The sequence below is a fragment of the Oenanthe melanoleuca genome, chromosome 7 (assembly GCF_029582105.1).
Source record: "Oenanthe melanoleuca isolate GR-GAL-2019-014 chromosome 7, OMel1.0, whole genome shotgun sequence".
NCBI classification, from domain to species: domain Eukaryota; kingdom Metazoa; phylum Chordata; class Aves; order Passeriformes; family Muscicapidae; genus Oenanthe; species Oenanthe melanoleuca.
In genome coordinates, this window is record NC_079341.1 from 14,974,267 (window position 1) to 14,998,944 (window position 24,678).

Consider the following 24,678-nt stretch of genomic DNA (forward strand, 5'->3'; position numbering starts at 1 on the left):
CAATACAAAGAAACAAACACATTCCTTATGCTGCTTTGTGTGATTCCCAGAAACCTGACTTAGCTGCTGAGTTAGCTTGTTTGTCTTGCTGGTTGTATTTTCAACACCACCAAGAGATAGCTGTAGACTTATTTTGATCTCTTTGTTAAATGTTTGACTGAGTAACAAAATTCTAATGCCAACAGTTACCAAGAAAGTTCTGCCACCAAAACCTACACCCATGGTCGTTGAGGAAAAAGTTATGAAAAAGGAAGGTACAGATCAGCATCTTTGAATTGCAGTTTACACTTTTTTCAGCACCCATTGTGTTTCTGTGCATCTTTGGAATATGTGGGCTTGTGTGTATGTATCTGGATCCATAGTAGTAGCCATGCTGTGACTACTCTCAGTGTTTAATTAGTATGTCTACCATGCTTTTGTTTTTTATGAAGTCTGTTTTTAACATATTTGTGGATAGCTAAAGAGCCTATGGTTACACTGCAGTGGGATTTAGCCTTTTCTTCATTTATCCTTACATAATAAGCATAATTTTGTCCCCATGCCCAAAAATATCTTTGAAGATCCACCTTTAAAGTTCTTCTCATGTACTATTTCCAAAGGTCTGTGCATGCATTTTGTTTCAAATGTTTGGGTTAAAGGTGTCTGTCTGTCTTCAGTCTTTAACAAATACTAAATATTACACTTGTGTGCTTGTTCTGTGTTCAGTATTTTAGAATATGAATACTGACTGTCTAAATATGTCTAAGATTTAATGTGCAATAAAGATAAAGATTTGATAAAAACTCACATGCTGACTACCACTAATGTGGATCTGGCATATGAAATACTAAAACAAAATCCTATCTTTAAAGTACCAACAGTAGAAACGTGGACTGTTTCAGAAGAAAAGATGTCAGTTTCTGTCCACAGAGAAGAAGAGTATTCATATGATGTTACAGGTATGTACAAAGCCAAAAGTCTATGTACCCAAATCAAAACAATCTATCAATCCTACTATACTTTCTTTTGATCTATTTTTATGTATGGCAAATTACATATTTAGACATACTGTACATTTGTCTTTCAGTATGCCTTGCTTTTTTTGTCCATTGTTTATGCTTTAGATTTATTTAGCTTAATAGATGGAAATATTTATTTTATCTTAATGTTGTTTAAATACTTTTCTTTGAAGAGCCAACAGAGCATGAGAAAACAGTTGAAGAAAGATTCTTTGAAGCTGTTTACCCAATTGAAGGTAGTTTGATTAAGGATGAGAGTCTAATAAATATTTGTTTGTTTGTTTGTTTGTTTGTTTTAATTTGAATCAAAATTAATTGTGATATTTGCACATGCTTTCATTTTCTGGATTTTTTTTTTTTTACATATTAACATATGCGTTTCAGTGATGATTATGTACTGTACACACATTTTATTCACTTTATTCTTAAAGTTTTTCAGATTTACTATGGACATTGATATTTCCTATCTCAGCTATTAATATCTTTAAAATTCCTATTGTAGCACAAAGGGAGGTTGAGGAGGAGGAAGAAGTAGTTTCTACAGAACTGGAGATCTCTCACGTTGAAGGTGAATAAAGTTTTTGCATCAGTATCTGCTCCATTCTTTTGAACATTCATGTTATCTCTTTGTAACACTGTTTACCAAAGGATAGCATACCAGAACTGAGATCTTTCAATTTCTCTATGGCTCTGCTCTCAAAGCTTCAAACCTTACTCCATTTCTATCTTATTCTTCTTCATGACTGCTTTAAATTATTCCTTTAATAGCTTTTTTTGAGATGGGTTTATTGTATCTGTTTGATAAAACAGAGTAGGTTTGGACATTCAGTGTTTGTTTATACACTATGTTAAGAGTAACCTTTTTACCAATTTATTTTAACTGTCTCCTAAATGATCACCACCTGTCTTTTAAAGTGCCTGAGATACCAAAGAGGCGTGTTCCAGAAGAAAGAAAGCCTGTTCCTGTCCCTAAAACAGAAGCTCCACCAGCTAAAGGTATTTCTACTGCTCTAGTAAAAAAGAAAGAAGGAAAGCCCAAACAAATTTTCTTTCTTTGTACCATTTTTCATGTTTTCTTGAATATATTTAGGAATTTGCTCTCTGTGTGTCTTTGTTTTTGCACTATCTCCATATGCATTATTTGATTTCTCATTGTCTCTGTTGCCCTATTTCAGTTTTTCAGTTGTGCAATAACCTAGCTTACAGCTTGAATTTGTCTCAGCTTGGGCCCTTCTCTTTCTATTTAAGTTGTGTGGTTTTTGCAAGTAAGTGTAGTGGTTTCACTTCAAGAGAGCAAAATGAAAGGCACTAGTGCAGTGATTTTAACATGAGTTTTATACTGTGTCATCTTTCCTGTATTGTCCACATTTGTCCAAAGGCTGTACATTGTATTGTGCTGGTTGCAGTGCTCAGCTCCTTGTGCTCATTGCATAAAACAATCTCAGATTACTCAAATCTGGATTAGTGTTTCAAAAACTAAAGATCTCTTACTTTAACAATGTCTCCCAAAGTGCCTGAAGTGCCTAAGAAACCTGTTCCAGAAAAGAAAGTTGCTGTTGCTAAAAAGGAAGTGGCTCCCCCAGCAAAAGGTACAGCATCTTTTGAATGTGGGCTTTAACCAGTTGTGCTATTGTCCTCTTTTTCTAACCTCTCTTATGTTCTCAACACATATGGTAAATGTAATCCTTGTGTGCTACATGTGAATGTCTGTTCTCATCTAAGGCATTTAAAAGCCTTAGAAAGATTACTTAGATGAATTTTAGTACCTTTGGAGTTTTTGAAGGGCCTAGAAAAACCGTGCCTGAAGAAAAAGTATATGTTCCTTTTCCCAAAGAAGATCTGCATGCCATCTTACTGATGGAAAGTACACTACTTGTTGAGTTTTATTTTCCTGTTAGTCTGTATGTAAGCATGTTTGTGTTAGAATTTATATTTTATGTCTATTTCTCTGTACATCCATGGGATTTTTTAAAACCTAGTAATATATTCAAGCAGCTCATTCTTCAGTTAAGTAATCAATCTTAAAGCATTTGATAATCTTACAGCAACTGATTTAATTTTGTTTTTTATCCAATGTATGTTGCTCTTGTGATATATCTTTCTATGTTAAGTGTATGAATGTGTTATATGGTGTGTCTTCATATTCTTACAAGTGGATTAATGAAATCTACAATACTCTGATAAATCTTTGAAATTTATAATTCAGTTATCTTAAATTTTATGGTTTTTTAAGTGCCAGAGGTTCCTAAGAAAGCTCCCCCAGAGAAAAAGGTTGCTGTTCCAAAAAGAGAGGAAGCTCCAACACCTAAAGGTACACTTAAAAAAAAAAATGCTCTTTTCTTCCTATCTTAAGCATCTTGTTTATGTCAAATTTTGGGTTTGATTGCTAAGTTAATCTGGTTTTACTGGTACTTCATCTATGTTAATGTGTATCTTTTGTGTCAATTTTGTCTTTAGGTGTGCTGTAGACTTATTCTTTAAAAACTTGTTAATTTAAGTTAATTATATTATAATTAATATCTTTGAAGTGCCAGAAGTACCTAAAAAATCAGCTGCAGAAGAAAAAATGCCAATGTTCCTAAAGTAGAAACTCCCCCTGCAAATGGTACAATATAGCTCACTTTAATGTCATTTATTGTAATCTTTAGAACATTGTCTTTATCTCAGTTTTGTCAGCTGTCATTTTGGTAAGCAAAACATGTCCATGTGTAATCTTTCTCAAAAAGACATTTCTCTTACATGATGCATATGCCAGTTTTTACTTCCAGTGTTCTAAAACAAATACTTTTTTTAAGTGCCTGCAGTTCCTAAGAAACCTGTCCCGAAAGAAAAAGTATCTCCTGCTGTGCCTAAAAAAATTGTGGCTCCTCCAGCTAAAGGTATGCTTTCCAGTAGAGTACAAGAATGTGCTATTTCTCAGCTCCTGTCTAAGTTCTGTGCTGTTACTAGTCATTGATTTGTGCTTCTCTTGTGAGTTCTGTTCTCATTTAGACCATGAATCATTGCAGTGTGTTGTATCTCTTATGCAATACTTATACAGTATTCTTTCTAAATATTGAATTTCTGTTATATGTTATGTGCTCAGTACCCTTCTTTGGAAAACTAGATTTAGCATTTTGAAACTACATTTTCATAATGGAATTGGTAAAGCATACATTTAATCATTATCTTTCAAAGTGCCTGAAGTGCATAAGAAAGCCACTTTTGAAGAAAGAGTACTTATTACAGAAGAAAGAATATCTGTTGCCATTCCAGAGGAAATCCCATCACCTGAAGGTACACTATAAACAGTTAATAGTGAGAAACTTGTGCTATGTCTGCAAGTCTGTTTTTCTAATATCAAGATCAGAATACACCAAAGATTTTTTGATAGTTGTCTTGTATGAGTTTTGTGTTGATCTGCAGTCTTTCCCTCTCTCTGTCTATCCACCAAAATACTAAAACTAATAATTTTCCTTAAAGAACCAACAGTTGAAGAATGGTCTGAGGAAGAAAGAGAGGAAGTATCTTTTTCCCTTCACAGAGAAGAGATTTCTGAAGGTATGACAACAATTCAGGAACACTAGGCAAAAGCAAAAAAGCAATTTTTGGTCTATCCAAATAGATAGTTTGGATTAATGCCTGCTTTATTCATAAGGAAAAAATTACTGCTATATAAATATGTTTTGTAACTTATGAATTTTAATTTTAATATCTACAACTTCTATTGCTTGTTTTTGAAAAGTGGAGTAGCTAATCCTCTTCTAACACAGTGAAAATAGTAGGTTATCTCTTTGATAGTGAGATCTATTAGGACTTCCTCTGTTGGAAGTTCCACTATCCACCAGGTTGCTTGGATAAAGTAAATGTTCTTCCAAATATCACAATGCACTTGAGTTCCTCAGATAATTTCATTGTAAAGTACATATATTGTTCTCCCTGTGAGTTTATTGGTGGTCACATAATATTGTGAAGGACAGTAACACTGACTGACTCAGTTTCTGTGGCTAGTGATTTTTCCAGGGACATCTTCAGTCAAGGAATTTTCTCAGTATTTGGGGAAATATTTCTCAAAAAAATTCCAACATTAGTGAGTTAGTGGACAGAGGAATGGAGCATTTTCAAATTCCACACAAATACAAGATGAGGGCTCAGTCTCTCAGTTCCATTTAAGTTGCTTGGAGTGTTTCCATTGGCCTCAGAGGAAGCAGGATGGCTTGGATGTAGATTTTGTCATCCCAGAGGACTCTACAAATAAAGCACATTTGTTTATTTTTGTCTTAGGAATATTTTGTTGCTTACCAGGGCCATAAAGACAATAATATATGTTAAATACTTAAACTTTTTATATTTTACTCTTTTTAAAAGTGACTGAAGAAGAGTCTTACTACATAGAGGAGACAGTAACTGTTCCTAAAAGAGAGGAAGCCCCTCCCACAAAAGTTACAAGTTCCTTTCACTACAACATTTGAGTTGTTTCATCATTCTTAACATTATGTTGCCACTACACGTTTATGTCCATTTTTGGATGTGTTTGTGCTACAGTGATACTCCTCTCTGTAAAACTGTGTATTGTAATCTTTTAAAGTGCCAGAGAAGCACAGGAGAGCTGTCCCTGAGCCAAAAGTTCCAGCTGCTCCTAAGGAAGCTCCAGCAATTAAAGGTATAAACCAGTTCCTCAGCTGGTTGATGTGTCTTCAAAGGGGTGATGTTTGTCTTACTGTCTGCTTGTACATGTTGGCATAGGTGGTGTCTTCTCACATGATGAATGCTCAATGTCTCAAATTCCACCTTGTACTTTGAAAATTATTGTTTGTTTTAACTTAGTAAAACGTATTGTTTTAGTTATTGTGTTATTGTAGTATTGTAGTAGGCAATTGCAAATATTACACTTTCATATTCTTTCTCATCTTCCTTCTCATCTTGCTCATTTTTCTGAAGTTCCTGAAGTTCATAAGAAAGCAGTTCCTAAAGAGAAAGTACCTGTTCCTGTGTCTAAAAAAATGGTGGCTCCACCAGCAAAAGGTATATCAGTGGTTTGTTCCTGTTGCAAAAAAAAAAAAAAAAAAAAAAAAAGCTTTTTTGCTGCATTCCATCTTTAACATATATGCCTTGGTTGGCAGTTGTATTGTTGATACAACATATATCTCCAGTATTTCTTCAACACTAAACATGTTTTAATGTCTGTTTGTCTACAATGAGACCTGTGACCTGTGCTGTCTTGATGAGATTTATGTTATTATATGTTATTTATATGTTATTTCATCTTCTATCTTATACCTGTTGATGAAATCAAACAAATTTTCTAAAGTTACACAATCTTTTTTAAGAACCTGCAGAAGCATTGGTGCCCACTTTTGAGGCAGAATTTGAAGAACCTCCACCAACCAAAGGTAAACAGATTATTACCATGGAGATTTTTTAGTTTGGTCTTGCAGCATTTGTGTTTAGGCATTTTACTTAAATACAGTTTTGTTTGTTAGTATTTGTAACCTTAGTAGGGATCTCCCCTTTCTTTTGGCTTTACTCATTTTGGTGCTGTGGATTTAAAGGATGCTCTTCAGCAGTGTCTTATTTTTGTTGCTGTTGAAGTTCACTTAGCACTTTTTTTTAAACAATCAAAATAAGTAAAAGAAACATATACTTTCATTTCAAATATTGTAATTAAATATTCTTGCACATTATTTTTAAGTGACTGAAGTGCACAGGAAAATTATCACAGAAGAAAAAGTTGCCGTTGCTAAAAAAGAAGTAGCTCCACCAAAGAAAGGTATAAACATTTTAAAAATTACACAAGAGAAGTCTTGTTTCAGAACAGTGGTTTGTATTTATGTCTAGCTATCTAACAGACTCTAATGTTCAGTGTTTCCTGTCCTTTTTTCTTCTTTTTTACTTGAAGAACTGTCAAGTCTCTGATTTGTGTTTTGTCATCTGCTTGTGCTTATATACTGTGATTAATTTAGCATCTATTACAATAAACTTTTTTTTGAAAACTGCTAGCTGTGCCCAAGAAGCCTGTGCCAGAAGAAAAAGTACCTGTTCCAATTCCACAGAAAGTGGCAGCTCCACCAGCTAAAGGTATACAAGTTATGTTGGAAGCAGGGACAGCTTTTAAATATCAGACATCCATGTGCATCATGCTCACAGTCTGCCTAGTTAATCAAATCTGCCTCTCCTGATTTGGTTATAAATGAAAAAGACTTTCATCTTTTTTCCCTTCAAAATACTGCTGAGTGTGACAGAGAATAGTAATGTATCTTAATTCTTTGCATTTTTTAGCTACTATTTAATTTCATTGATCACTCTGGATGCTTAAATACTTGAAAAGCTGAGTGACATTTACTTAGTGAAAAAAAGGTTGAAAATTTGAAAAAAATTATCAATGTTTGTCATATTGTCAATATTCAGTGAAGTGTTTCAAACTTGCAAATATGTTCTCTGTTTCTGTGCTTTTCTTGTGTTTGTTTTTGTTATGTGCCCTGTGTGTGTGGTGTTCTGTGGTTTGAGTTTCTGAAGAGTTTAGAGACAAAGTATTTACCTCTTATCTTCTTCATTCCATCTTATGTCACTATATGTCTGTTCCATTTTTATTTGTTTTGGTCTATATATCTATTACTCTAATACTAGATACATTCTTTTACTATATATTATTTGTATGTCCCATGTGATTGTTGTGTTTATTATATTTTCTTCAAAATAGTGTGCTATTTGCTCCCAATTGTTTGTCTATAATTCTTTAATATTTTCAGAATGTGTGTGATTTCTTTTAGAAGCTAGTATTCTTACAATTACTATCTTTAAAGTGCCAGAAGCACAGAGGAAAACTGCCAGAGAAGAAAGAATATCCATGGCTGTTCAAAAGAGAAAAGTGTCTCCACCACCAGAAGGTAGTCCTGCCCATGGGTTAACTCTGAACAGATTGTGCTCATGTAAGACTACCAGAGCTTCAGGCTTACTGCTCTGGCACATCTCCTGAGGGTCAAACTTAGAACTGTAGAATGATTTAAGTTGGACAAAACACTTAATGACATTGAGTCCAACCATTAGCCTTACACTACCAAGTCCATCACTATGATCCACTGTAGTCACAGAGGAGCTTTTACAAAGTCTTTGAGAAATACTAGACAAAATTTTACCAGTTACTCTGGGTGTGGGTGGTGTCAGGAAATAATAGTTCTTTTTCTATTTCTGTACATGATTTTACACCAGAAAAAAAATATTAATGTTAGACTCTGTCTTTGAAGTACCAACAGAAGAAGAACATTGGGCTGTGTCAGAGGAAGTATCTGTTTCTCTCCACACAGAAAAGGAGATTTCATACACAGGTATGAAGACTGTAAAGATTCTGTATCCAAAGTTACATCTTGTCAGCTAGTGAAAAAAACAGAGAGAATGAAACAAAATTTCATGTTCTTTGCTGTTGCCAGTTTATCAGGAAAGTGAAGCTGGTAGAATAATGCAGGACAGTAATTCATTCTCACAAAATGTTTGATTCTTTCCTCTTATTGCTGTTCTCATAGTGGAAGCCAAATAATTTCATTAGGTCCTCCTTTCTAAATTTTGCCACCTGTCTGACCTTTGAGGAGAAACAGGAGGCAGTCTTTGCTTTCATTTCAATTAACATGTTTTACTATTCTGAAAAGACAGACAGACCTTTCCTGTTCTGCAAAAGCAACTCCTCCCCTGAATCTGAAGGTGAAAGAAAAAATCTTTACCTCTACTGTTGCCTTCATGGCTGAGACACTTAACACAATCCAATTTAATGGATCTGCCTGCTCAACAGTTTTTAAAGAAAATGTATTGTTCATTCACTTTTGCAGACTATCTATTGATTTGTGAAAATGACCCACAAGATGCCTCACACTTACTACTTTTAGCCCTGATACTGTTGATAAAAATGGCATTATCATATTCATATCATGAAAGATTTATACAGACAAATCAGTGTGAAGTTAAGATCTCTATTTAGTCTCCAATGATGGGGGGACAAGCATACTGTGAGTATGCTCGTAGGAACCTGAACTATCTGAAAAGGCACTCATGCACAATTCAGCTTTTCTCAAATTCACCAAAGTACCAGTCCCAACCAGTTTTAGCGTAAGATTTCAAATGTAGATATACCTGGCATTTATATTTAAATATCAAGCAGGACTCTGCCAGAAAATATTTAGAGAGGTACATTGCCCCAAAAATAATTCCAAGCATCAAGACTTGTGGCAGCCACTCATCTATGTTCACTGTAGCTTGTCATGAATAAAGCTTCTAGAAATTCTCAAATCTCTCACTGACAGAATGAATTCCATCTCTTAAGGTCTGAAAAAAATCTCAAATCTGTTAAGAAAATGCCACAGTTACTCTTTTGGCAAGTCTGCCAGATCTTAAAATGCCAAGATAATTTTCTGTGCAGTTTCCAGTTATATTGGTCAAAAATTTTCCAAAACATCTGCCTCAGAAGATGAGACCCACACACTTCTGTAAAAGAGAATATGCTGCTTAAACATAGCATTCTTTCCTGAATAAATCTTGAAAACTGAACATATCCACATCTCAATCTTTTGGAAATGCTCCTGCTTTTGCAAGGAATGGCTCCTTGCCATGTCAGAACAAACAAGTCACTTCATAAAGTGATTGATGGAAAAGGAAAACCACCTTTCTCACCAAGCAAGTCATTCTTTTGATTTAGTTAGACCAGAGCTCTTACCTATCATTAGTCACTCTCAGAGTTTTTCTCCACATATTCCTTCACCTTCATCTGGAGTCTCCTATACAAATCTTGTCAGTGAATGAGGACTCTTGGTCTCTTCCTGAGGTAGTGCAAAGTGCCACTGCTGTGGAGAGGAGCTGCTACAGAGAACAATGTTTATTGATTTTGTAATTGGATGGCTTTGGATTTTGAGTTCTGCCCATCAGCAAACTTAACTTCACTGTTGGCAGCAGTGGATGAAGCAGGAATCACATCAGCTGCTTATATTGGTATCTTGAAAAGTTTGTTGTTCCTTAATTGAAAAGAAGCCTAATGACTTTCCTAGCTAAATGTACAGTGACAATAAGTATACTTGTCTTTTGCATGTCAGCCATGTGTTTGTATGATATCTTTTTCTGTTTCTTGCCAAGAATACTTTTGCTTTTAAACAATTTACATCCAAAAATTCTTAAATGCAATTGTACTGTATCTTTTAAGTGCCTGATGTACCAGAGAGGGCTATCATTGAAGAAAGAGTACCAATTTATCCTCCTAAAAAAATGGCAAGACCACCAGCCAAAGGTATACTGGATATAGCACTAAAATATGGTGTAAATGTTTTTCTGTGTCTTGTATGTTCCATGTACAGTGAGTACTGATTTGTTTTCTATCCTTTGGCTAATTCTTAGCTGCCAATGCCTTGTGATCCTTGTTATTAGTAAGATCTATGTGCTAAATTGTAAGGTTCTTTTAATTGGTATCTTTTTAAGTGCCTGAAGTACGCAAGGCAGTTGTCCGAAAAGAAAAGGCGCACGTTGGAGTTCCTCACTATGGAGAGGAGGAAGAGACTCCAAGGTATGAGGAGGAGGAGACCACCAGATATGAGAGGGAGGTAATCCATTACAAGGAGGAAGTTCACCATTATGAAGAAGTTAGTCACTACGAGGAGGAAGAAGCTCCTCAGTACGAGGAGGAAGAAGCTCCTCAGTATGAAGAAGAAGTCATCCATTATGAAGAAGAAGCTGCTTATTATGGAGAGGAAGTTGCTGAATATGAGGAGGAAGAGCCACAGGTCCCCCAGTATGAAGAGAAGGCTCCCCTACCAGCTAGAGGTATACTTTAACTTTAGGGTTTGTGTGAGAAAAACTAGTATCTTTTCATTCTATGAAAATACCAACATTTGTTTTAAAATGTTGCAGTGTGCTTTGTGTGTTTTTAAAGGTGTTTATTGATTATTATATATCATATAGTGCAGAAAACATGTGATGGCTGTATATCTACCCTTTACTACTATCTCCATAAATTCAAATGTTCCATGTCATACATAATGTCATATATGTCTGCATAACCCACTATAAAAATTTAATCGAGCTTAATTTCATCCTCATCTGGGGTCCAATTTTGCTATCAGGCTGTGCTTGAAATACTTAAAAATGCTTATGTAAAGACAAAAATTACATTTATCTAGAAAATAGCTAGGATACCTGAAAATAAGTGATTTAGGAAGACAGGTTCCTAAACACTGAATTCTTTTCAGAAATCTTAGGAAGCCCTATGGTTGGTGTTTATTTCTGTCTTGAAGGGAATAATATACTTCCATTAAAAAGAAAAAATATCCATATTTAAATAATCTTAGTTTCAGATGTTTCCCTCAGGACTAATTTTTATGGTATGGGTATAAATTTTCTATATTTTTAGTACAGGATGAACATAATATTCATTACTTTGGAGAGCCAGGTCATGCCAAGATCTTGGTAATAAAGCCTTTCTGCATCATAATATAAAGATACAGATCATGCATATCCAGTTTTCCAAAATTACATAATCATCTAAGAGTATCATTTCCAGTCCTCATCCAAATCATTCTACAGTGTCATTTTCCCACAAAGAAGTCCAGAATTTCTTTTGACTAACTAATAAGTGTCAAAATTATATCTAGCATTGTTTGCAGTACAAATTTTGTTATAAACACGAGAAAAGATGAGGCTGTACATTGCAAAACCTGGGTTAATCCTGAACTGAAAGATTAGTGTTGGCTGAAATTTCCACTGAATCTCTCCAGTAGCTAAATTTAATTAATATATGCTCCAGACTTTCTTCAGTATGCTCAGAGCCAGTGGAACTATTCTCCTGCCATTGTAAAATCTACATGGACATTTCTGGGGTTTGGAGTACCAACAAAAATTTAGATACATTTTAGTTGAAATCTTTGCCTCACTGCAGTTAAAGTCTGTTGATTTCAGAAGTGTAAAGAGGTTTTTTTAAAAAGCATTTCATTTACCCAACAAATTGTGGTATAAACTGCTGGGTACTTATAATGGACAGATCTGTGCTTGAAGTAAATCAGTTGTTAAACTAGATGTGCTTGAGTTTTTTGCATGTAGAAAGCTCTTGGAAATTTTTCAGGAAGAAAATGCAGTTAGCAATTTATATTTAATATGTATAAAATAATATGATCAGGTGCAACCAAAAACATGTCTGACAAGCACTGGGAACATGTTTTGAAGCTGGTTCAGAAAGGTCAAGCTCTGACTTAATCTGATCAGCAAAAAAGCCACTGAAGTTGAAAACATTTTTATTGATGGCCCATGGCTGAGCAGGGAGAATGGACATAATAGCAGCTAATATGATGTGTTTGTTAATTTTTTTGTCTTAGTGATAAAACCCTTTAAAATCATAGCTGTTTGTTTGGAGTATGTGATGTTTGTTTGTGTGAGTATGTATTTGTGATGTTTGTTTGCACTTTATATTCCTGTTTTTATGGAATGAAATACCTAAAACATTAATGGTATCTTTCAAGTGCCTGAGGTTCCCAAGAAGCCTGTTCCAGAGGAAAAAATACCTATTCTGAAGAAAAAAGAACCTCCTCCAGCAAAAGGTATATATCATCTCTTCATGTTAGAAGACATCCTCTGAATAAGTAATTCACAGTAGTTTTCAGATGCCTTAATTGCTTATTACTTTTTGCTGTTCTTTTTGGAGAGGGATCTTCATGTGAAATATATGTGGTGCTGTCTTTTATGTTTAATTTCTTTTTTTGAGTAGCTTATGGTTTATTTTTTTAACCAAAATCATGTTTTTGAAGTGCCCGAGGTGCCAAAGAAACCTGTACCTGAAAAGAAAGTCCAAGTGCCGAAGAAGGAAGCTCCCCCAGCTAAAGGTATCTGCACTTGTAATTATCTGTGATCAGAAAGATCTTCTAGAACTCATTTATCTTCTAATTTGTGTTAAAAACTAGGATAGAAAAAGAACTGTTGCTCTTAAGGACTGTGGTTCTTTTTGTTTGTGTTTAATTGTGATTAATGAGTGTTTGGTTTTAGTTTTAGTATGACTGGTTTGTATGTCATGTTTTAGATTTTCATGCCAATCTCAATATTTAATAATATCTTACTAAGTTCCAGAAGTGCCAAAGAAACCTGTGCCAGAAGAGAAGGTTCCTGTTCCTGTACCAAAAAAGAAGGAAGTTCCACCAGCCAAAGGTATATGACTTGATATAGCTCTTGACTGAATGTTTTATAAACAAAAAAATGTAAAAGTCAGGTTTTTTTTTTGGTAAGTGATGTAGAGTGAAGAAAGTTTTCTATTCTTGAGAGTTCTTCTTTGTCATCAAACTTTAATGATTCATATCAATATTCTTTACCTTATGGCTCAAAAATGAAATTCTTAAGCTACAATAATGTTTTTTCAAGTGCCTGAAGTACCAAAGAAACTTGTGCCAGAAGAGAAGGTTCATGTCCCAGTGCCCAAAAGAGTGGAAGAGCCTCCACCAGCCAAAGGTACACCATTCTCTGGTTCAACTGTGTGATTCTATTTTTGTTTCTTCATCTTTATAAGAAGATTGTTACTGCCAGTAACAATCCCATTCTTCAGTCTAATGTCTCTGAGCCACTCCCTGAGCTGTTTGATCAGGGCACTGTTGTGTCTGTGTCTGTCATTCTGTGCTTTGAAAATGTCTTTGTGTTTTTATTGTCTCTGTCTTTTGGATCTTACGTATCTAAATCATTTTAAAGGACTTGCTGTTTCAAAAGCAGATGATAAAAAATTTATCTAAACAGCCAGACTTCCCCCTTAGCCTTACTACACCAGTTCGTAGTTCTGTAGTCTCTGTGTGTTTGTAAGTTTACGTCTGTGCATAAATCTGTGGAAAAAAATCAATGTTAACTCTCACACATGACTAGATTTTACCATATTTGTGTAGTTATCTTAATATCAGATAAACAGTTGTCTTTTTACTAGGTTTTGTATTACACTGAAAATTAATTCCCTTAACAAAAATGTCTTTAAAGTGCCTGAAGTGCCCAAGAAGGTTCCAGAAAAGGCAGTACCTGTCCCTGTACATAAAAAGCCAGAACCTCCACCAGCCAAAGGTATTGCTTCCTACAGCTGAACATGTGGATAATGCTTGTTCTTGTTTGTGTGCATTTGCTGTTAGAATTTAACTGGTGTCATAGCAATGTGTTACAAATGTACTTGCTAATTCACAACTTTAGCTTCTGTGTAAGTTGTGTCCAAATTTTCTACAACTAAAAACTCTCTTTAAAGTGCCAGAAATACCAAGATATCCCCCTGAAGAGGTACCTATTTTTGCTCCTGAAGAAGAGGAAAAGGTTCCAGAGCCACCAGCAAGAGGTACAGCATTCCTTCTTGAAGATTATGAGAACTTTGGTCAATTCATTAATAGATCTTCATCCTCAGTGATTGTTTTAAGCTGGATGTAATTAACCTTCTGTGGGGAGTTTTCTTCTTCTTTCTGGTCTTTGTGACTTTGTTCTGTCGTTTTAGTAGCTTTGATGTTCTAAAAGCAATTACCAATTTCTTACCAAAACAATATCTTTAAAGTGCCAGAGGTGCCCAAGAGAGCTGTCCCAGAAGAAAAAGTACCTGTTGCTGTTTCTAAAGTAAAGAAAATTCCACCAGCTAAAGGTATATCACATCATGGTATATGCAGATAATTCCTCTCCCTCTTACTTTCACATTTCAGTGGAACCTAATTTTAACATTCAATTTATACTCATGGGAGTTCAGGTCCTTGGTTGTAGCACCCTGCTGCTTCCCTGCAGTGAGCAGTGCTAGGGCTCACACAGGGCTTGTCTATTTTGTTATTGACTGCAGCCAGCTGAGAATCAGGCCTTGAATTATCTGCTTTTCTCCACTTTAAGAGATTACTATGAATTAAATAATTCCTTGTGATATTATAGTCCAGAAATAATTTTTAAAGTAATTAAAAGTTTCTTTAAACAGAATAGCTAAAATTTTATGGCACTTTACCTGGAAATTCTTCAATTTAGGGAGATAACTCTTACATGTGCCTTGAGAATAAGCTATATTCTCAATGGTTTTAACTAAACTTATACAAAAATAACATCAATTTACTGATCATACCAGATCTTACACCCTAGATGTGAAATTCAAAGTGGAGGCAGACTATTAACATATCTTGCTAATATTTTCTGTTTGCAATGACACTGTGGAATTAAAAATTGGGTAAAATTGCTAATCCTCATATAATTCTTGTAACCCAATTGCACATTGCTGTTTTCAGGGTCTAAAAAATACCCAATAGTTTCCCCTATTTTTATTTCTAATGTTACTTTACAGTTGGTGTCTTTGTGTTTCATGTTATGGATTTTTCTTTGTGATGTTGTGAAAGTAAAGCTCTTAAAATAATATCTTCAAAGTGCCTGAGGTTTCAAAGAAAGTTGTGTCTGAAGAAAAAGTTCCCATTTTTGTTCCTGAGGAAGAAGAAGTGGAATTTGCTCCAGAGGAAATTGTACCAGAAAAAGGTACATGATCTTTTCTTGCAAGTCACTCATGACATCTTTTGTGTTAATTAAAATTCATCTCAATTTCTTGTTTGAAGTTTTATGTAACTCTTATATATGTTTTGGGGGGAGCTTGTGGTCTTGTTCTGTGTTTTTATCTTGTTTCCATGTTCACACTTTTACTGCTCCAAAAGCAATTTTAACACGTGTTTGCAAAATAATATCTTTAAAGAGCCAGAGATTCCTAAGAAACCTGTCCCAAAGGAAAAAACACCTGTACCTCCACCTGAGAAACTGGAGCTTCCTCCAGCAAAAGGTGCATAAGTAAACAATGTGTTGTTATTCTCATTCAGTGTCTCTGTTTGTCTGTTTGTTATTTACAGTAGCTTTGTGTGCCTACTGCATTTCTGTATTGATATCTCAGAGTGCCTGTCAAACTTCTAGCACTGAACAAGCTCTAAAATTATTTGAGTTGCTCAAGAAGTCTGCCCACGGGTGTCAAGTGTCTTTTGTTTAAATTTCTGTTTCATCTTTTTAAAATTTATTCTGCAGAGCAGCTCTTATTATGTCTCTTCGTACATGTTTTCTGTTCTCTTTCTTGTACTACTGGTGGATGACATTCTTAAAATAAAATGTCTTTAAAGTGCCTGAGATGCCTAAGAAACCCATTCCTGAAGTGAAAGAACCTGTTCCTAAAAAGGTGCCAGCTCCATCAGCCAAAGGTACTGCAGACTGCAAATGCTGTTATGGTTAACTGATAATATTCTTGATCCAAGCTGAGTTTAGCAAGGGATACTTTAGTATTTCTGTCCTGTATTGTTGTCTGTAAACTTCTGGCTTTGTGTCCATTTAAAAATTGTGCAAAAGTACACTGAAGTTAGGTCTTATCTTTAAAGTACCCAAGGTGCCTAAGAAGGTTACTCCTGAGGAGAAGGTGCTGGTTGCTCCTGCTGAAAAAGTGGAGGTTCCAGCTGCAAAAGGTATATGTCCTCTTTATAATTAATATTTATGCTAGGAATACCTTTGACCTTCCTCTTTCTAACTTTTGTGTGTATTGTACAAGATCTTTGTCTGAATTTATGTTAAAACTCTTTATTCTCAATGTTTGCAATGTTGAACCATGAAGCTCTGTTTCTTGTGCTTTTCCATTTACATTGCTCTAAGGTGATTTTGTGTTTTTTAATTCCTAAACAAAATCTGTATCTTTAAAGTCACAGAGGTGCGTAAAAGAGCTGTGGCAGAAGAGAAAGTGCAGGCTGTTGTGCCCAAACCCAAAGAGCCAACACCAACCAAAGGTACAGATATAGTTCTTCTTATTTCTCCCAAAGATTTTTTCCTCCTTATTCTAAAATCTTTTATATATATATATATTTATTTCTTTTTTCAGAAGCATAATTTTATTATTTAATGTAATTTACTCTTGAGGTTATCATGCACATTTCTCTGTTCTTTGTCAATTATCTTGGTTAACTGTAAAAAAAGCATTTAAATAATTGTCAGGTAGTAACAATAATACTGTTTCTAAAGTGCCTGAAGTATCCAAGAAACTTGTAAGGAAAGAAAAAGTCCCTGCTCCTGCACCTGTGGTGGAGAAGTATGAATATGCCTATGAAGAATATGAGAAGTATGAGACATATGAAAGCATTGAGGAGTTTGAGAAGGTTCAGGAAGCTGAAGAAATTGAGGCATATGAGGAACCTGAAGAACCTGAGGAATATAAGAAAATTCTGGAACAGGAATATGAAGCAGAGGCTGAGGAGGAAGATGTCTATGAAAAGTATGAGTTTAAGGAGAAGGAAGAGATCTATGAGAAATATGAGGAGGTGTATGAGGAGGCTTATGAGACCAAACCAGCTATAGGTAAATCAAGTCATGTCTTCTTTGTTCTTATAGTTTGTTGAGTTTTCAGTTACTGCTTAAGCCTCCTTTGGGTGTTTATTTATATTTTGCCTTGTTTGTAGTCCTGTGTGTGTCTGTTGCTGGTAGTGATAAATCAGTTCAAAGGTTGTCTCTACCCTAGTCCTTCCTAAGGAATTCCCTTCAGTGTAAAATGGAAGGGTTCCCTCTCTGACTGCCCAAGAGTGAAACAGTGGAGATATAACACAAGCAGAGAAAATCTTAATCTTCTGATGTAATTCAGCTTCAACCTGAATTAACTTTTATGCATTAATATTTAATTCTTTTGTCCAGTTTAGCTCCTTTGAGTTACAAAGATATTAGGACTCATGTGGAACTTTCCTTCCCATCATTTAAATTTATGATCATAGGCTCCCTCACACCAAACAGAAAGTGCATCTACAATGTACCAAGAATATGTACATTGGTATTTCTTATTTCATTACTCAAGAATTCTGAGATGACTCCTCCCTTTTTTTCTGCATAAATTATGAGATGGTTCCTCTACAAATAAGTGATTGGTCTGCTTGCTGTCTTTGTATCTGTTTCATCCTAAGTAACTTATAATCCATAATGACATATTTTTTAAAGTGCCTGAGCTGCCCAAAAGACCTCTGCCAGAAGAAAAAGTACCTGCTCTTAAAAGAGAAGCTCCACCTGCTAAAGGTACATCATCCATCAGATAAATTTGAAAACACAGCCTTCTGCATGAGTCTCTGAATCTTCAAATCCAGTACTTTACCTATGCTGGTTTGACTGCTAGACTCTTAGCTTTCTTGCACAATACTGTAAAAGACAGATTACCAAAAAAAAAAAATTATTTGTTTAATAAAAGAAAAATCAAACAAATTATTTAATTATTTCCTGGAGAAAAAGGGAATGAAGTTAATATCTTAATTTAAATTTTGCCATCACAACATAAGTGATATTTTAAAGCTGATCGTTGAAAATCTAGTTTCCTGCAGAATCCTAAAAAACTAGAACTTTCTTTAACCTTTAATGATCTACTGGAGTGTGTGTTATCTTTATAGGTATTCTCTGTATCAGGCTTTATGGAACATAAATGTCACAAATAGTAATTTCAGCAAGGACTAGAGAGGTTACTGAACTAGTCCAGAGTTCTGTAATTTTCTGTTCATAGCACTAAATTTTCCAGAAATTAATTTTGTGCTAACTTTTATAGTTATTTCTCATATGAATTGTCAGAATTAAATCAGTGGGAAAGTGTGGATTAGTTTGCTTGTTTGTTTTTACAGAAAAGCTTGGAATTACTTGACAGAAAATGGAAACCTTACTGTGTTCCCAGCTACCATTAATTAGAGCTGACAGTACATGAAACCTAATTGTTCAGGCTTATCCCTATCCAAAATTTATCCAAAACCTGAAACTCTAGCTGCCTTAATCCAAGCAAAATAGTCCAGATAGTTGCCCTTTTCTATTACATGTATTTATGTATCCGAGAAATATTTTTGTGTTTTGCTAAGTTTTCTGACTCTCTGCATTGTTTTCTTTTTGTTTAACTTCTATTCTTGCATAATACTCATTCTGCAAACTTCCTTTAAAAAACTACCAATGTCTTTAAAGTGCCAGCAGTGCCCAAGAAACCTGTTCCAAAAGAAAAAGTGCCACCTGCTATTCCTAAAAAGGAGCCACCTCCACCAGCTAAAGGTATACTTCCTCTTCATTGTCCTTGTGAAATGTGAACTCTAACTTCAGTCTTTTGTCCTCATTATTTGTTGACAAATGTGTATATATGTTTTATGTTCCCACTGGGTTTTTCATTCATCTGTTTTTCATTGAGTCTCCTTTGCCTGTTGGCTTCAAGTCATTTGTTGAGAACATGTTAGAGTCACTTTAAAAAATGTGTGTTCTGTTATTAACTTGCACATGAAAATAGTTCAGAAAGAAATAATATCTTTATTTCTACTGGAAAGGAATCTTTCAAGAATGTATGTTTTGATATGTTATTCTTCTGTCTAATCTTTAAAATTAACATAAATGTTCTTTCAGGAAGGATTTAAGTCTTTGATGTTTCTAGAATCTTCCTTGTTAGACTTGCTCTTCTTCTTTCTAACTTTTTTCAAGTAGCTTTGAAAGCCCTAAAAGTAAATTATATCTTAAAGGGCCAGATCATCTCAAAAGACCTGTCCCTGAAGAAAAGAAACCTACACGTACACCTGAAATAGAAGTTCCACCAGTGAAAGGTAAAGGAGCCCCTGATATGAGATTTCATGGCAAGGAAATATTTGTGCCATTTTTCCCAGCTAACATCATTAAAATTTGTCATGTTCTTTACACCAGTGCAAGAATACCCAGTCTCTAAGTGGAGATTGAAATCTCATTGATAAATCCCAAACTCTGGGGCAAACATTTCAGACATGTGCTAGACAGTAAATCATTGAATTACAAATGAAAACATGATGAGGAGGTATTGCTCCTTACACCACCAGTATATAAAGCTTCAGTGCTTTTCTATTTATAATATAGTTGTGAATTTAGTTTAAACTGGGGTTTTGATAACAATACACAGGTGAAGAAGTAATAGGGCAAGAGCCAGTAATTTAAAGCTAATAAAGCTTTAACCAACCAGAAGGAAGAGCATGACAATGCAGTAAGGAAAGCAAATGGCTCTCTTTGAGAGCTGAAACCATAAATTTCTTAACACAGTTCATCATTCCAGGAAGGCAGTTCTAGAACTGTATCATATTTAATTCTTGAAAACTTTCCAAACCTCAAAACAACTTAGTTTGCTGGGTTTGTTTCTGTTTGGGATATTAAAAGTTGAAAATTACTTCGAAGTTACTAAAAAAAAGCTAATATCTTTGAAGTTTCTGAGTTTCATAAGAGAGCTGTCCTTGAAGAGAAAGTATCCACCATTATCCCTAGAGAAGAGGAGCCTCCTTTTTATGAAGGTACATCAATGACACATCTACCAAACAATAAATTCCAGAGAATATATCAAGTCATGCTCTATATTGATCTGTAAAATATGAGATATTTTTGATTCATTTTAAAAACTATTTAAAAGAAACTTATATTTATATCTCTTAGACCATCTATGTCCACAAATTTAGACATAATTCAGTGCTTTTAAAACTTTAAATTTAAAGTGTTACACTAAATGTAAAAAAGGAGTTTAGCATTTTAAAAATGATCAGGCTGAAAGATATTTAAATAACTTATGTTCAGACAGCTCTTTGTCCATATATATTTCTGCATGTTTTATTTGTCTTTCTGCTTCTGTCTTGAAACTAATATTAAAATATGTTAAATAAACTAATATCTTTAAAGAACCTGAAGTTTATGGAGAAGTTCCAACAGAAGAAAAGATGCCTTTTATTGCTCCAAGTGAACCAGAAGCTCCAGGAGCTAAAGGTAAACCAGCTCTTCAAGCAATCTATAAAGCAACACATCCCCACAAATCATTCATCTTTATCATTCCATCTGGGTGCTAATCTGTTATTTAAGGGTTTCATTCTAATGTTTCCTTAGATGGTATGTGCCTGTCGTTGCTTTTTTGCTACTTACACTTTGTGTATTTTAATGTCCTTTAAAAAATGTAATATCTTTGAAGTGTCTGCAGTGACAAAGAAAACTGTCCCACTTAAGAAAATACCTGTTGCTGTACCTGCAGAAGAAGCTCCTCCAGCTAAAGGTACATTACCTCTGAATTAACTCTCTCTAACCTCTTATGAAAGTGAGATACCACGTGAGAAACCCAGCTTGCTTGTTTTCCTTAAACCACACAGCCACATCTTATAGACACTTAGCAGTTCTTTTTTTTTGTTTGTTTTCTATAAGCAGTTGCTTAAACAGATTGATACATTCTGCATCAAGAATTTCAAATTTAGGAAGACTAAATTAGACACAGAAATTTAGTAGGCAGGGGATTCAGGGATTAGACAGGGATTAGTCTTGTATTTTTTTTACTTCATGTCTCATGTTCTATATCTCAAAACACTTTCTCTGACAATACATTGGAAAAAAGTCTAAAAGGTTGTAAGAAAAGCTTATTTGCAAAAGGACTCCTTGCAGTCATATCAAGGGATTTTAAAAAAATAAAGATTAAGGTACGACTTTAAATCAGGACAAAATAGAATGCCACAAAATTTTTAATAGAAACATAATTTTGTTACACAATTCTAGAATTGAAGAGCTCTATACATGTTGGAAACCTAATAATTAGTTAATTGAACTGGAATTTTGGCTTCCTTTTATGGGTAATTTTTAAATTTCAAAAAACAAAACCCTTTTTAGTTCTGAAAGTCCTTAAACACACACGTACACATGCACACAAAAACATCCCACTAATGAACAAAGAAAAACCCAAATATTAAAAAAAAATATATTTTCAGAAAAAGCATATTCAGAACTATAAATACTAGGAGTTAGAAAAATAACAGACTCCAGAAGGTGAAATTGTTGAGTTTTATTCACATCTCAGTACAATATATTTTTCCTATTGTTCTAGTAGATTTAATTTATTTTTATACAAAACTGTATTACTTATTTCATAATGCAAATTTCTAAAATAAACCAATATTTTTAAGTTTCTGAAGTACGAAAGAAAGCTGTCCACAAAGAAAAAATACCTCCTGCTGTACCTAAAGAAGAACCTTCACACTTTGCAGGTATAAGAAATTTTAAGTACTATTTGAAAGATAAAAATATGTTTTCATATATAAATTATTTTGAGAGCATTCTGTTTATCATAAACTAGAGTTTACTTAACAGCTTGGGTTACTTGCAGCAGTAAAAATTAATTTTAAAAATATTTTATAATATTACCTGTAGTTGTTCTTAAAATTAAGTGCTACTTGAGATCAGTCCAAAGGGGAAAAAAATAAAGAAAAAGTGACAGAACATAGATAGACAGGTCTATCTCTGCACTCAAGGTAGGAGCTCAGTTTAGGACATGTCACACATCTTTCTTCTGACAGACTGCAGAGATCAGGTCAGGGTAGATTATGAGGGGATTTTTCATCCCTTATTTGAAAGCATCCTAATTTTGCACAAGGATATAAAATAGACCTGTATCTTCAGAGGAGCTTGAATATTTGATTATATTTGTTATTTAACTAACATGCTGTCTTGTTTTTCTGAAGATATTTTAAGTTAATTTAAGTGTTTGAACTAATATCTTTCAAGTACACGAAGTTTATGAGGAGATTCACATAGAAGAAGAAATTTCCACAGTTCATAGGAAAGAGGAGGCTCCAGCTCCTAGAGGTATATTACTTCTTCATCACCTCTTCCTACAATTTGCTAAGTCTTGAGCTCCAGGAAAATTAAATTATTCATGTTTGTCTTTTAGTCCTTGTTCAGTATAATAAATATTTGTGTTCGTTCTTTAAGTATCTTACTTAGATGAAAAACTTGAGATTTTTCATGACATGTCTTTCTCTCACTGAAATGAACTAATATCTTTAAAGTGCCTGCAGCCATTAGGAAAGCTGTTCCAGAAGACAAAGTACCTGTTGCTATGCCTAAAAAGCCAGAACCTACTCCTGTGCCTAAAAGACCAGAATCTCCACCATCTAAAGGTACTTTGAGAGCCTGGTAGAACTGAGGTCTTTCAGTGATAAGCATCTTTACTTTTTCACTGTTTGTTGCATAGCTTCTGATTTAAGATGGTCAACATGTCAGGTTTGTGGTGTTTATGTTGTATAAGTCTTATTGTCTGTTTTCTGTTTCTCAAGTTGTGTTTAAGTCATAAAATCAAAATCAGTAAATAGCTTTCAAGTGTCTGAATTGCCTAAAAAAAGTATTCTTGGAGAAAAACTCTGCCTAAAAAAACAGAAGCTTCCAAAGTTATAGATCAGCATATCCTATCATCCTTTTTCTACATGTTTCTTCTGTCCTTTGTGCTGTTGCTGTCAAAACACTAAAAATTATTTGATTTATCTATTTATTCTACCCAAGAGTGACCCAGAAAATGTATCAGAAGTTAGTAAAAAGGGCTAGAAATAAGGAAAGCTCTAGCCATGTTAACACTCAGTGAGATTTACAGAACTCTTTGACTTCATGGGTCCAGCCCCAGAAATTTGATCATACTCTAGCAAAAAGTACATCCTATCCCACTGCTTCACATTGTTCATGTTAAACTTAGGGGTCAATTGATTTCATTTTGAATGGAAACAGAATTTGCACAAAAAGCTGCTGTTACAATTCATTCAGGTATTTTAAAAGTCATTCTGAACTGGCAGTTTGAGTGGCATTTAAAACCTTCAAGCCAATGGCAGCACAGCCCTTCCCACCCCAGTCATTATCACACAGTACTCCAAGCATCAGTGAAGAGCTGCTGTGTGTGACATTTTAAAGGCATTTCATTGAAGTTCAACTTTTGCCATGACTTCTTTAGCTTCTTTTCATCTTTGTGGGGAGCACAGTAATTCTAAAATTGCATGACAAAAGATCCCAAGCAAAGTCACTTCCAACTTATTCTTTGCCAGAGATGTAGAACCACGAAGACTTCTCAGAAGTTGTAACTGTTGTCAAAGCATCCTTATTCATCCACTTGTTTTGTCACATCCTTATATATCTATGTGTTTTGTCTTATGTCTCTGTATGAATGTTTTATTTTTGTAATTTTTAAAACTACACTAATATCTTTAAAGTGTACAAGGTACCTAAGAACTCTGTAAATATTGTTTTACCTCAAAAAACGAGAGTAAAACTACCTAAAGCTTATATGTCAATAACAGTGTCTTTTGGAGGAGGAGATTTTTCTCTTGAGCATTAGAGTTTATAGTACAACTCATTTATCCTGTTAGTATGTAATAGTACACAACACTTTTTGCATGAAATCTCTTTTTACATTTCTTTCTGATATGCTTCTTGTGACGCTACAATGTACGTTTTAAATGCTTTAACTTAAAAAAATATGAATGCTGTTTTCTTTAAAGTGCCAGAGGTGCCCAAGAAAATTCCAGAAGAGAAGGTGCCCACTGCTGTTCCTAAAAAACCAGAACCACCACCAGCCAAAGGTATGTTGTACCACTAAAAACTAAAACTGGGAAGAGGAAAAGAATCTCTGTCTTGATTATGCAGATTAGTTATCTGATTGCCTGTTTGTGTTTTCCTGCTGCTTTTACGTGCCCAAATAATTCTATATGTGTTACTATGTTTAAAATTCTTCTCTTTTGAATCATAGCTGTAATCTGTGCCAGTGTGTCAGAAATATTGATGTGGCTGAGCAGAAATGAGATTGACACTTGAGAACACTGGCAGAAATCTTAAGAGAAGAGGAGAAAAGAGGGCCTCTGTGATGTGAAATAGTCCTGAGTGACAATGAAAAACTAGCCCCAAAAGAATGAGTGATAGAGATGTCTAATGCAGAAGAAAAACTTGTGTGCATAGA

General features: G+C 34.5%; 1 protein-coding gene across 1 annotated transcript in view; it reads left to right on the forward strand.

Moving 5' to 3' along the window:
• Positions 1-24,678, forward strand: part of TTN (titin) — a 235,634-nt gene that overhangs the window by 90,805 nt on the left and 120,151 nt on the right. Inside the window, exons 111-153 of the mRNA XM_056496551.1 lie at positions 186-254; positions 852-938; positions 1,172-1,234; positions 1,501-1,566; positions 1,914-1,994; positions 2,510-2,587; positions 3,232-3,309; positions 3,794-3,877; positions 4,176-4,274; positions 4,461-4,538; positions 5,346-5,426; positions 5,572-5,640; positions 5,919-6,002; positions 6,308-6,370; positions 6,670-6,747; positions 6,978-7,055; positions 7,781-7,864; positions 8,222-8,302; positions 10,159-10,242; positions 10,431-10,772; positions 12,461-12,538; positions 12,746-12,820; positions 13,056-13,139; positions 13,350-13,436; positions 13,947-14,027; positions 14,203-14,289; positions 14,500-14,583; positions 15,339-15,443; positions 15,655-15,738; positions 16,067-16,144; positions 16,319-16,402; positions 16,634-16,717; positions 16,950-17,282; positions 17,910-17,984; positions 18,903-18,986; positions 19,442-19,522; positions 20,147-20,230; positions 20,610-20,693; positions 20,893-20,973; positions 21,869-21,949; positions 22,467-22,547; positions 22,751-22,861; positions 24,224-24,304. Coding sequence (XP_056352526.1) covers positions 186-254; positions 852-938; positions 1,172-1,234; positions 1,501-1,566; positions 1,914-1,994; positions 2,510-2,587; positions 3,232-3,309; positions 3,794-3,877; positions 4,176-4,274; positions 4,461-4,538; positions 5,346-5,426; positions 5,572-5,640; positions 5,919-6,002; positions 6,308-6,370; positions 6,670-6,747; positions 6,978-7,055; positions 7,781-7,864; positions 8,222-8,302; positions 10,159-10,242; positions 10,431-10,772; positions 12,461-12,538; positions 12,746-12,820; positions 13,056-13,139; positions 13,350-13,436; positions 13,947-14,027; positions 14,203-14,289; positions 14,500-14,583; positions 15,339-15,443; positions 15,655-15,738; positions 16,067-16,144; positions 16,319-16,402; positions 16,634-16,717; positions 16,950-17,282; positions 17,910-17,984; positions 18,903-18,986; positions 19,442-19,522; positions 20,147-20,230; positions 20,610-20,693; positions 20,893-20,973; positions 21,869-21,949; positions 22,467-22,547; positions 22,751-22,861; positions 24,224-24,304 — 4,014 coding nt within the window. The remainder of the gene's footprint in view (positions 1-185; positions 255-851; positions 939-1,171; positions 1,235-1,500; positions 1,567-1,913; positions 1,995-2,509; positions 2,588-3,231; positions 3,310-3,793; positions 3,878-4,175; positions 4,275-4,460; positions 4,539-5,345; positions 5,427-5,571; positions 5,641-5,918; positions 6,003-6,307; positions 6,371-6,669; positions 6,748-6,977; positions 7,056-7,780; positions 7,865-8,221; positions 8,303-10,158; positions 10,243-10,430; positions 10,773-12,460; positions 12,539-12,745; positions 12,821-13,055; positions 13,140-13,349; positions 13,437-13,946; positions 14,028-14,202; positions 14,290-14,499; positions 14,584-15,338; positions 15,444-15,654; positions 15,739-16,066; positions 16,145-16,318; positions 16,403-16,633; positions 16,718-16,949; positions 17,283-17,909; positions 17,985-18,902; positions 18,987-19,441; positions 19,523-20,146; positions 20,231-20,609; positions 20,694-20,892; positions 20,974-21,868; positions 21,950-22,466; positions 22,548-22,750; positions 22,862-24,223; positions 24,305-24,678) is intronic.